This window comes from Triticum urartu, chromosome 5A (genome assembly GCF_056163025.1).
Source record: "Triticum urartu cultivar PI428250 chromosome 5A, HENAU_Tu73, whole genome shotgun sequence".
Taxonomy (NCBI): Eukaryota; Viridiplantae; Streptophyta; class Magnoliopsida; order Poales; family Poaceae; genus Triticum; species Triticum urartu.
The window spans coordinates 681,658,182-681,669,827 of NC_141877.1; the positions used below are offsets into that span (position 1 = coordinate 681,658,182).

At 45.1% G+C, this 11,646-nt stretch overlaps 2 protein-coding genes across 2 annotated transcripts; both read left to right on the forward strand.

Annotated features, from left to right (window-relative positions):
• The first annotated feature begins 1,675 nt into the window (after nt 1-1,675).
• On the forward strand, nt 1,676-3,443 carry LOC125511664 (tyrosine N-monooxygenase-like). The gene is made up of 2 exons (XM_048677086.2): nt 1,676-2,698; nt 2,808-3,443. Exons 1-2 carry the CDS (start codon nt 1,676-1,678, stop codon nt 3,441-3,443), a joined length of 1,659 nt encoding a protein of 552 aa, XP_048533043.1.
• A 5,721-nt stretch (nt 3,444-9,164) lies between these two features.
• LOC125511665 (7-deoxyloganetin glucosyltransferase) lies at nt 9,165-10,787 on the forward strand. Its single transcript, XM_048677088.2, has 2 exons — nt 9,165-9,658; nt 9,765-10,787. Exons 1-2 carry the CDS (start codon nt 9,166-9,168, stop codon nt 10,715-10,717), a joined length of 1,446 nt encoding a protein of 481 aa, XP_048533045.1. The 5' UTR covers nt 9,165; the 3' UTR covers nt 10,718-10,787.
• Nucleotides 10,788-11,646: the final 859 nt, after the last annotated feature.

Here is an 11,646-nt window from a genome sequence, read left to right on the forward strand (position 1 = left end):
TCGACCCACGCATAGCGGCTTCGCGACGGGGGCAGCGCCGGCTCGTCCTTCATGCAGCAGAGGCATTGGGGGGATGCCGGATCCTGCTTCACGTGGCCGCCATTGTGGAGGCCACGGTTGTGCGGTGTGTACGCCAGCTCGTCATTCACCTGCCCGTATGGGGATGTTGGCTCCCACCTAACGCAGAGCCGCGATGGGGATGGTGGCTCCTCCTTCACGCACACCAACGACGGTGGCAGCGGAACCATCTGATGGAGCGAACGCACCACCATGGTCTCCATCTGACGGATAAATTCTTCGTCCGTCAAAGCCTCCTCTGAGAAGAGATGGGACCGCTACTGTGGCTGCTCCTCCTCGTCGCCGAAGGAGATGACTATCTCATCCTTGTCGGAGGAGCCCGCCACCATGGATGTGAATGGTCTAGGTGAGCGAGGGCGGTGACGCCACGATCCGCCTAACGAGGAACTTCCACCCTTGCCGCCTACCGGCACGGACAACCAAGACTTCGACATCGATCACTAGTGGGTTTGAAGAGGATAAAGGGCTCGGTGAATGGGAGGAGGAAGGTGCGGTGCTTCTGATGGTGCGGTTCTAGACAGTGCCTGAGTGCGGCTGAAATAGCCGCGGCCAGGCCAGGCGGAGGGGCAGTCAGCCCGCTTCAATGCGCCGCAGCGGACGGAGTGGATTTCTCAGGATGCGGCGTCCGCACTGAAGCGGCAGCGACGCCCGAAAAGTCGCGTCCGTCTACGTCGCCTTCCCGTCCGGTCGTATCACGGAATCAGTGACAGCTGCTGCATGCTTTGGGCTGGTGTGAATGCGGCACGGGAAGCGGCGTGGCGCATGGGTGGAAATCGTGGGCAGGGCGGGCGGTTGGTTTACGTGGAACATGGCAATCAGAAGGGGACTTGGGAGCGGTCCGGACTCCCGCAACCCCCCCCCCCCCCAAAAAAAGCTTTTCTCTCTAGTTTGCGGGGGAAATCGCATCTGGACCGCGCCGCAGACCGATACAGACCCGCGTTGGATGGCTTCCACTGTCCGGACAGAGCGTTCCAGACACATGCAAGAGATTCGTGGGTCAGTGTTGAGATGCCCTAACATCACACACATCTAAGCCAAAGAGATAATGTGGTATGTAATTAATGAGAAAAGAGAGGCATGTGATGACATATTATATTACTCACACTATGAGTAACACATTTCACTAATTTCACTCTGATTGTAGTCGTTTCAATAGCAGATTTCACTCATTTCACTCGTTTCAATAACAAATTTCACTCATTTAAAATATTCAAACTAGTTGAAATATATCCAATGGTCTTATTCCAAAGGTCTTTGCATCAGAATTTCAAATTTATATTTTTTGAAATTAAAATATTAGTTTAAATGATTTAAGTTAGAAAGGTAAAAGGGGTGGATTTGTGAGCAAGAAAGGATAAAGAGTGGACATGCAATTATGATACCATGTGTACTAGCTGATGTGACATGCATAGCGATGTGTACTAGAGATTCAAGTTGTGCGTACAATGAGGAAGGTTGGCCATATTCGCGTTGGGGCCACACTTGTAGGATCCTAGCCAGCCAGCCTATAAATACGCTTCGAACAGAAGAGAGCGACGCATCACTAGTATCCCGGAGCATAAAACTTGAGACATATCTTCCTTTCTCGTATCCCAACATGCTTCCTATCCTACTAGGTAAAGTCGGCAACATGAGCTTAGCCACAATACAAACGCGTAGCATGACGTCTTGTTCAGGTCTAAGTCTTGCTACGCTGGTTATGATGGCCACCTTGCTGTTATTTTTCTTGAAGAAAAATAAAAATGCGGCGCCACAGACAGGCCAACTCCCCCCTGGGCCGGCCACGCTACCCTTCGTCGGTAATATGCACCAGATGATTTGGAACAAACCGGCGGTGTTCCGGTGGATCCATCGTCTGCTCAAGGAGATGAACACAGACATCCTGTGCCTTCGTCTTGGAGCGACCCATGTCATTGCTGTGACAAGCCCGGAGATCGCATGCGAGGTATTGCGAAAGAATGATGAGGTTTTCGCCTCCCGTCCCATCACCTTTGCCTCTGGCTCATTTAGCTACGGGTACAAGGGCTCTATCTTGTCACCACACGGAGAGCAATGGAAGAAGATGAGGCGGGTCCTCGCCTCTGAGGTCCTCGCCCCGTCCATGGAGCAAAAGGTCCAGCACATCCGGGAGGAGGAGTATGACCATCTTGTAAGGTACATTAACAAAACTTCTTGCTGCAGCTCCGAGGCCATTGTCGACGTGCGGCATGTATCACGACATTTCTGTGGTGACATGATAAGGAGGCTTGTCTTCGGCAAGCGATACTTCAGCAACCTACCAGCTTCCGCGACCAGCGGTCCTGGGCATGATGAGCTGGCACATGTTGCCGCGCTTTTCACTCTCCTCAACCATGTATACAGCTTCTGTGTGTCGGACTATTTTCCTGCCCTGCAAGGCCTCGACTTGGAGGGCCATGAGATGGTTTCCAGGGATGTAATGAGAACAATCAATCGGTTGCATGATCCCATCATAGAGGACAGGATCCGTGAAAGGTCCAATTCCATTCAGAGCCGTGCTGAAAAGAAAGAGGCCAGAGACTTTTTGGACGTCCTGGTTTACCTTGAAGATGCACAAGGACAGCCATTGTTGTCCCTAGAAGATATAAGAGCACAAACAACGGTTAGTAGTTTGCCTCAACCTCTCCAGAAAACAACCCTGGCTAAATGTTTCTCTTTTGTCGATATGATACAAGACTGATTGCATTTTTTCTACCAATGACTATTTGTAGGAAATTATGTTTGCAATAATTGACAACCCATCCAACGCTGTTGAGTGGGCACTCGCTGAGATGATCAACAGGCCGGAGGTCATGCAAAAAGCAATTGATGAACTCGACATGGTCGTCGGTAAAGAGAGACTAGTCCAGGAGTCTGACATTTCTCAGCTAAACTATCTCAAATCATGTATCCGGGAGGCCTTCCGCATGCATCCATACCATCCTTTTAACCCACCACATGTTGCCATGGCGGACACCACGGTGGCAGGCTACACCATACCTAAGGGTAGCCATGTCATATTAAGCCGGTTCGGACTTGGTCGCAACCCCAAGATCTGGGTCGAACCACTGGAGTTTCGGCCAGAGAGGCATCTCAATGCGGCAAATGTACTTCTCACTGAACCAGGCCTACGTTTCATTTCATTTAGCACTGGGAGGAGGGGTTGTCCAGGGATCTCACTTGGTACCTCGGTAACAATGATGTTGATTGCAAGGATGCTGCAGGGATTCACTTGGACGAAGTCTCCTGGCGTTCACAGTATCGATCTCCAGGAGAGCAAAATTGGCCTTGCTCTAGCTGAACCCCTTGTTTTGCGAGCCAAACCACGTCTGCCTGCACATCTCTATGGGCCAATAGAATGTATGTAATACATTTTTTGGCAGGGTAATGTATGTAATATGTTTTTTCAATTATCCGTAATCCATACCCGGATGAATCTTACATGCTGTATGTCGTGTAATGTGGTGTGCAAATAAAGCAACAATGTTGTTGTAATGTAATGTGCGAACTATCCATTGATATTATATAAATTTGAAGTTTGTCGTGTTTAGATGTTTTTGTGTACAAAGAGAACAGCAATATGAGCTATGCAACTTAGCCATGAATCCTATATAACTAAACTATATGCAACGAATCGTTGAGCTTATCCTACTATGCATTCGGTTGCAAAAATATAGTGCATACATCAGCCATATCTTACTGAAACATGGATTCCATACAAATACTATACTCCCTCTGTAAGGAAATATAAGACGTTTTTTTTTTTGGTGTAGTTGGCTACCAAAAAACGTCCTACATTTTCTTACCGAGGAAGTACTTACTATTTCATGGATTGTCCACACACATATATATAGGAGGATTTAGCCCTTCGTAGAGTTGCATGTTCACTAATTTGAACTATCAAAACAATGGTTGTTTACTTGTGTTCTTTCTGGAAATTTACCAAAATCTATCTATTTAACACGAGACAATGAATGGTTGAGTTTTAAAGGCAGAAGAAGAACGACTGGGATTTGATGTCTTCAAATCTTCACCTCGTAGTTAAAAGCCTTGAGGCAAATAGTGTTGAAGAAACTTAATAGGATTGTAAATAGGGAAAGCCTCGAAACGTCTCACACTTGGTAGTATTCTAGAAAAAAAACATGTACAATGAGATAACACCCAAGTACTAGGCATAAATATTTAGATCTATGTAAGGTTTCGGCGACGTCAAGGTCTAACCAAGCCAGTCATGGGCATATCCAACTTGTGATAAGCGACGCCAGCAGAAGCAGAGGTTGGGCTCTTATATATTTTCTGAGATACGAGTGTAGACTATGAGTTCAGAGTCCAATTCCATTGTATATCTTGTTTGAATTGACCGGTCAATCCATCAAATTTACAGGTCATGTCCTCTCCTTGAACTAACATGCTGGCTAGCTAAAAGATTGGCGGAAGGTGTAAAATTGAGCACGAAATGAAAGAGAGAGTAACTTATTTCCGGTAAGAAATTATTCCCCTTGTTCGGCAATATGATATAAGATATTATTACAATGAAAATATATGAGTTAGTAGCTTGTAATAACATACTCCCTCCGATCCATAATAAGTCCCACAGTTTTGAGCGAAGGTTGAATTAATCTTAGTTTAAAACTGCAAAACTTATTTTGGATCGAAGGAAGTATTATATTATATGACGGTGGGGTAAAATTCTAGTCAGACAATTACATATGAAACAAGGACATTGGCTTCTCGAAGATGGTGCCATAGGGGGTTAACAAAAGAAATGACTTCTTTTTTTTTTGAGGGAACGAAATGACTTCCATACGTGTCCACTGGGAGCGCTCGCGCACGTTGCCGGCCTATTGGGGCCGATTGCCCCAGCGGCAGCCCAAACATCCTCTCCAAATACATTATTGCCCTTTTTGGCACATATAACTATATTTCTACGAAATCATATTACATAATTTTAGACACGTAAAATAGTTCCATAGTAATTGAAACATAGAAATAAAATATTCATATAACAATTAAAATAAATTGAAAATCCGAGAACTTCAACTAGATCATGGCTCAGTTTTCATTTACTTTGAGTGGATACAAATGCTGAACTAGATCATTTTGTAGTTGTCCATGACCAACTTTGTCGCGGATTTCTGGAAGCATGGAAAGGAAATCAGCAAACTCGGCCGACATCATGTGATCAACATCGGCAAGAGGCCCTGTATCTCATAAGGATGATCAGTAATCATTGGAGGGGCATGCTCACTCTTGATGATCATTTTGTGCATGATGACACAAGCATTCTTGACCTCTCACAAGAGATCTCTCGACCAAGTAAGAGCATGGCACCAGACAATAGAGAAACGAACTTGGAACACACCAAATGCAAGCTCGACATCCTTCCTGGCACAAAGCAACCAAGATTCTTTCTATCCTAAAGGACTGGAGATTGTCTTCACAAACGTCGATCATTTTGGAAAGATTCCATCGGCCAAGTCTGTCATCATAGGATTTAATATTTGCACGCAAGATGTCTTTAGAGAACAAAAATTAATTGAGTAAATAAAATAGAAAGATGCACTACAACAAGTTGTGGGCTCCAGCGAGGGAGGAACGATGAAGGTGGCGCGCCTTCGGCTCATTTCAGTGCTTGTTGTCGTCGCTATTATTTCTATTATTTCTGGGTTTCGATGTACTGCTGATTGAAAATGAATAGATTGAAAGTTTTCTGAAAAATAAATAAAGAAAGAAAGAACGAAGCGGATATGCATTCTATCATATTTAAGGACTATAATAATGATGCATTTAATTTAATGATCTTCCAAAATATAAGGTAAGTGTGATTATTTTATTATATATATAGAAAAAAAATACATTCTACAATCTAGTGTAGCTACCTCCATTCGGCAGCCATCCCATCTCTTCCCAAGTGTGGCCTTTGGAAGAGATGCCTTCTCCGCCGATGTGGACGTAACACCACCATCATCACGTATCAGTCACTCACGAACAAACCACGCACTCGGCCGCTCGGCCGCCCCCACCGCAGAGGCGCCGCCGAAGGGAGCTCATATGATGAAGGTTTGGGTCGATCCATGTTGTTATTATGGAGTAGTTCTTTGATCTCACACTACATGTGCTAATTTAGTTTTTTGATATACCTAATTTGTTGATTTTAGCCTGAGATTTTGTGGGCGCCCAGATTCTTCATCCTGCTCGACGATGCCGCTAATCTATCTTCCCCGGTGGAAAGTGCCGAGCGGATTTCCCTAGGCGACCTGACCTACATCAATACCAATTCCCTTTGTTAATTTTTAAACCAAGGCATGAACGCCAACCTGTTCCTCTGCATGTGGACAAGATTGCCAATGAATGAAGACGTGTGGATCTAGAGATCGAAATCTAGCTGTTGTAGAACAGTCAGATCTAGTGGAGCATGTAACGGGCAGTATGGTGGCAGCCGCCGACGCTTTCCTTGGAGAACATCTAGATGAGGATGAAGGAAAAGTAGTACTGCACCCATCTTTGATGCGCCCACGCAGAGAACAGAAAAATTCGAAAAAAATATTAAAAAAACAAAAAAAAAACTCTGAAACTAGGTGGGTGTGAGTATGAGGAAATGTTTTAGAAGCTTGCAAAGTTTGATCATCAAATAAAATGATCCCCATACAAAATGAAATACAAATGATGCTCTGCACCCACGTTACAGGACAAATGTTGTTCATTTTGTACAGATTTCCTCTTATGTTATTTCACCACCAAATTTTGCAAACCCCTAAAACATTTATTCATAATCATTTAAAGTTTCAGATTTTTTGAAATGTTTTGCTGAGTTTTTTATCATGGGTGCATCGGGGGTGCAATGTGTGTGGGTGCACAAAAAACCACTCTCCGAGGACGAATACACTTCAGCGTCGGCTCAAGATGTATTGACACACATTGATGCATGTTGTTTCCTCTGATGCCTGAATGGCTGACATAATGGATGCATCATGTATTACCGAACGCACCAGCTCGAAATATAAACAAACTCTGTTAGCAATGATATTCTCCATACTCTATTCAGTATAACGTGTATACTTTATACATTCTTTCAGAAAATATTATATTCTACGTAGTTTAAACCAAAAATAAAGCAACCCATACTCTCCCACGTCAGCATATATTACATCTAGCACTACATGATTTCTGAATGAAGTATATAATTGTTCCTGTTTTCTGTAAGCATATACTGACATACACCATACACCATACTACCTTGCCTATTATACTCCATACTATTCCTCAACAAAATATTATACTCTACACTACCTTCTGTCATACTCTTTTCTTCTATTAACACACTCTTTTCTTTCACTCTACATACTAGCTGCATACTACATTTTTTTGTGAGGAATACTACATGTGCAGCCATCGTCAGGTGCTTGAGAAATTAGATGGAAATCACCCACATATACTAATATATAATTAAATAGTCTTATTTAATTCCATTGACATACTCCTTCTCTTGATACTCATGCAGTCATGCCTGTTAATTAGTACATCCTTAATGTGGCATGCCTCCATCCACTGTATTGGACATAATATACTCTTCATACTCTACACGACTCTGGAGTATATATTCTATGATTATTTTGGAGTATATAGTATGTATGGTATCATTAGGGGGGATATACCATATACTTTCAAAAGAATGGAGTATACCAAGACATTTTAGGGAAAACAAAATAGATAATCTGATTTATTTGGAAACATGAAGTACATATACCACGGAATATATATACTTTTTATCCTTTGCCCGTAGACGAATCTAGCTAGGTGAATTTATCCAGCATGCAAACAAGATAAATCTTATCCATGCAATCAGAGGTGGTGCATGTGGCTTGGATAATAGTAGGTTGTCTAATTAAGTGCATGTACAATGTTTGATAAGGTAATTTTATCTTAAGTGTTGCATGTAATTTAGAGATTACAAAAAAGTATGTCTACAATGAGTTGTATCTTAGCCTTATCTTCAATAACTAGCTATTTCAAAAAACATGGTGAGACATATTGTGCTAAGGGATCATCTCTTAAATAAGAGAAGACAAGCCTTCTTCCTATGATTTCTCTCACCTCCACCTCAACATTTATCCTACGTGGCACTCATAAGATAGCACCATTGTACATGTCCTAACTCTACGGAATCAATTAGAGTCCGAATGTTAACGGATTTTTCCACCCACTAACCCGTTATGCATGGTAGTCTGAGATGACACTTGGCATGCAGAGAGTTAAGAGGATACTACCACTGCTTGTATCAAAAAAATGTATATATATATACAGTATATAAACATATACTATATTTAAAATTTAGAAAATACCATCATATTTGTATGTACAAACTATTATATTAAAACAAATTGTGTACAAACTATTATATTAAAACAAATTATATCAAAAGAAATTTATATACTACATACCACACGTACATTCTCTCGGTTTTGACAGATACTACATATAACATACAAAACTCGCGTGAGGTTAACTAGCATGCTTGCATGAAAAGGTAAAACATTTTTTTTTGCGGGAAGATAAGGTAAAACATTAATTAGTTTGAAAAAACAGGTGAGACTTGAAGTGGACTGCCTAATCTATATACTACTCTCTCCGTTTCATAATGTAGTGCATATTTTTTTAAGTCAAACCTCACAAACTTTTATTAGATTTGTGAAGAAAAATATTTAAATCTAGAATGCCAAACATATATTATTAGATTCATCATAAAATATACTGTCGTATTTTATATGTTTGGGGTTGTAAATATAAATAGTTTTCTCTATAAACTAAGTCAACTTTTGTAAAGTTTGACATTTTAAAAAATCTATAAGCACTACATTATGATGAATCTAACGATATATGTTTATTATATATATACATCAAAGTCTGTCCATCAATTTGAAAAAAGAACAAGTGGGACTTGAGTCTGTCTATCAATTTGAAAAAAGAAAAAAAAACAGGTGGGACTTAAGTCTTATATAATTTGGGAAAGAGGAAGCACATAGTAGGAGTATATATATATAAGCAGTAAGGGGTCCTCAAGAGCGCACGATCTGTCGAGGTCGAGAAAACATGGAGATGAAGAAGCCTCACGCGGTGATCGTGCCGTTGCCGACGCAGGGGCACGTCACGCCCATGCTGAAGCTGGCCAAGCTTCTTCACTGCAAGGGTTTCCACATCACCTTCGTCAACACCGAGTATAACCACCGGCGCCTGGTCCGCTCCCGCGGCGACGCAGCCGTGGAGGGCCTCCCGGACTTCCGCTTCGCCACCATCCCCGACGGCCTGCCGCCATCGGACGCGGATGCCACGCAGGACATACCCTCCCTGTGCTACTCCACGATGACCACCTGCCTTCCCCCCTTGAAGAGGCTGCTCGGGGAGCTCAACAGGGTTGGGCCGCCGGTGACGTGCGTGGTGGCGGACAACGTGATGAGCTTCAGCGTGGACGCGGCGGCGGAGATCGGGGTGCCGTGCGTCCTCTTCTGGACCGCCAGCGCCTGCGGCTACATTGGCTACCGCAACTTCCGGTTCCTCATGCAAGAGGGCATCGCTCCCCTCAAAGGTACGTAGAGCATACCTCACCTCTCCAGTACTGCAGTATATACGTACGTGGTAACTGCTAATATATGCTAGTCGTGGTGGTCGTGGTGGTCGTGGACGTGGAGCAGATGAAGCGCAGCTGAGCAACGGGTACCTGGACACGCCGGTGGCGCAGGCTCCCGGGATGAGCCGGCACATGCGCCTCCGGGACTTCCCTTCCTTCATCTGCACCACCGACCGCGACGACGTGATGCTCAACTTCCTGCTGCACCACTCGGAGCAGGCGGGCCGCGCGGCCGCCGTCATCGTCAACACCCTGGACGAGCTTGAGCAGCCGGCGCTGGACGCCATGCGCGCCATGCTCCCGCGCGTCTACACCATTGGCCCGCTCAACCTCCTCGCGGACAAGGGCGAAGCCGGCCCGCTCGCCCGGATACGCGCCAGCCTCTGGAGGGAGGACCGCTCCTGCCTAGAGTGGCTCGACGGCAGGGAGCCCCGGTCGGTGGTGTACGTCAACTTCGGGAGCATCACCACCATGTCCAGCGAGGAGCTGGTGGAGTTCGCGTGGGGCCTGGCCAACTGCGGCCACCCCTTCCTGTGGATCGTGAGGAATGACCTGCTGGCCAAGGGCGCCGCCGTGCGGCTGCCTCCCGAGTTCCTGGAGGCCACCAAGGGGAGGTGCCTCCTGGCGAGCTGGTGCGAGCAGGAGGCGGTGTTGCGGCACCAGGCCGTCGGCGTCTTCCTCACCCACAGCGGGTGGAACTCGGCCCTGGTGTCCATCAGCGCCGGGGTGCCCATGCTCTGCTGGCCCTTCTTCGCCGAGCAGCAGACCAACGCCCGCTACGCGTGTGTCGAGTGGGGCGTCGGCATGGAGGTCGGCGACGACGTGCGCCGCGATGAGGTGGAGGCCAGGATAAGGGAGGTGATGGGAGGCGAGGGAGCTGGGAGGGAGATGAAGCGCAGGGCGGCCGAGTGGGAGGAGATGTGTGTCCGTGCAACCGCGCAGCCGGGTGGCAGGTCCATGGCCAACCTTGACAGCCTCATCAAGGATGTGCTGCTCACCGCAACACCAACAAACTAAAACACTTTGATTCATGAGTAGTATCCAAGTGTTTGTTTTCAGAATAAATAACCATGTTTGAATTTTAGTTCATCCATGAATTAATGCGCTTTCCTATGCCTGTAATCCATAATTTTAATTAATAAATAAAAATTCCAGTTTCATCCAATTTTGGACCAGATATAGAGTTTCCTTCTGCATGCATGAATGAATGTACTACGTACACGCGTACGTACTTATACTTAAAGCAATACTCCAACCATTTGCAAAAAAAAGAAAAAAAATAAGCAATACTCCGACCGGTCCTCGCTCAGTGGTGGAGCTTGAGCATAATCCAAGTGAGGGCCATTTGGTGAAGGGAGACAAATTAATAGGGAAGGAGGGGCTAATCTCTAATTTACACACTAGTTAGGCGTAAAATAAAGCATATTCTTTAATGGTTGTAAAAGTTGGGGGGGGGGGGGGGGGGCATTGCCCCCGTTGGTCTACACACGAAGCTCCGCCACTGCCTACGCCTTTGGCATGTCAAGCTTAAGTGCCCCAAGGACTACAATGGTCACCTCCCTGCTCCTAGCAGTGGCAGAGCTAGCGAATTTCCAAAGCCTCGGCACATCTCGAGAACGTATCCTGTGAAACAAACGAACCTGTGCACCCGATGCACCACACCATTTTGGACTTATAGATTAAAAGACGATGGCCATGATTGAGGCAAACCCGGGGCTATGAACATATTGTGCAAACAAAACACTTTATTTTTGCAAAATCAACCCAGTTCAACTCTCGCTGCGATTTCCATACAGTGGGTTGATTTCGATGGAACATAAGTGGTTTATTGACAACGGGCCAGACAACTGGGTAGTGTGCGGGTTGATTTCAACAAAATACAAGGTCGTTTTTGCAAATGCGCCAATAACTCATCTGTAGTCAGACATTGTCCCTTGGTTTTCCAT

What these genes read in the sequence shown, in the direction of transcription:
- LOC125511665 (XM_048677088.2), top strand. Translation starts at nt 9,166, where the DNA reads ATGGAGATGAAGAAGCCTCACGCGGTGATCGTGCCGTTGCCGACGCAG. An exon ending in GGGCATCGCTCCCCTCAAAG is followed by an intron (nt 9,659 to 9,764) that starts GTACGTAGAGCA and finishes GACGTGGAGCAG; the next exon opens with ATGAAGCGCAGCTGAGCAAC.
- LOC125511664 (XM_048677086.2), top strand. Translation starts at nt 1,676, where the DNA reads ATGCTTCCTATCCTACTAGGTAAAGTCGGCAACATGAGCTTAGCCACA. An exon ending in ATATAAGAGCACAAACAACG is followed by an intron (nt 2,699 to 2,807) that starts GTTAGTAGTTTG and finishes GACTATTTGTAG; the next exon opens with GAAATTATGTTTGCAATAAT.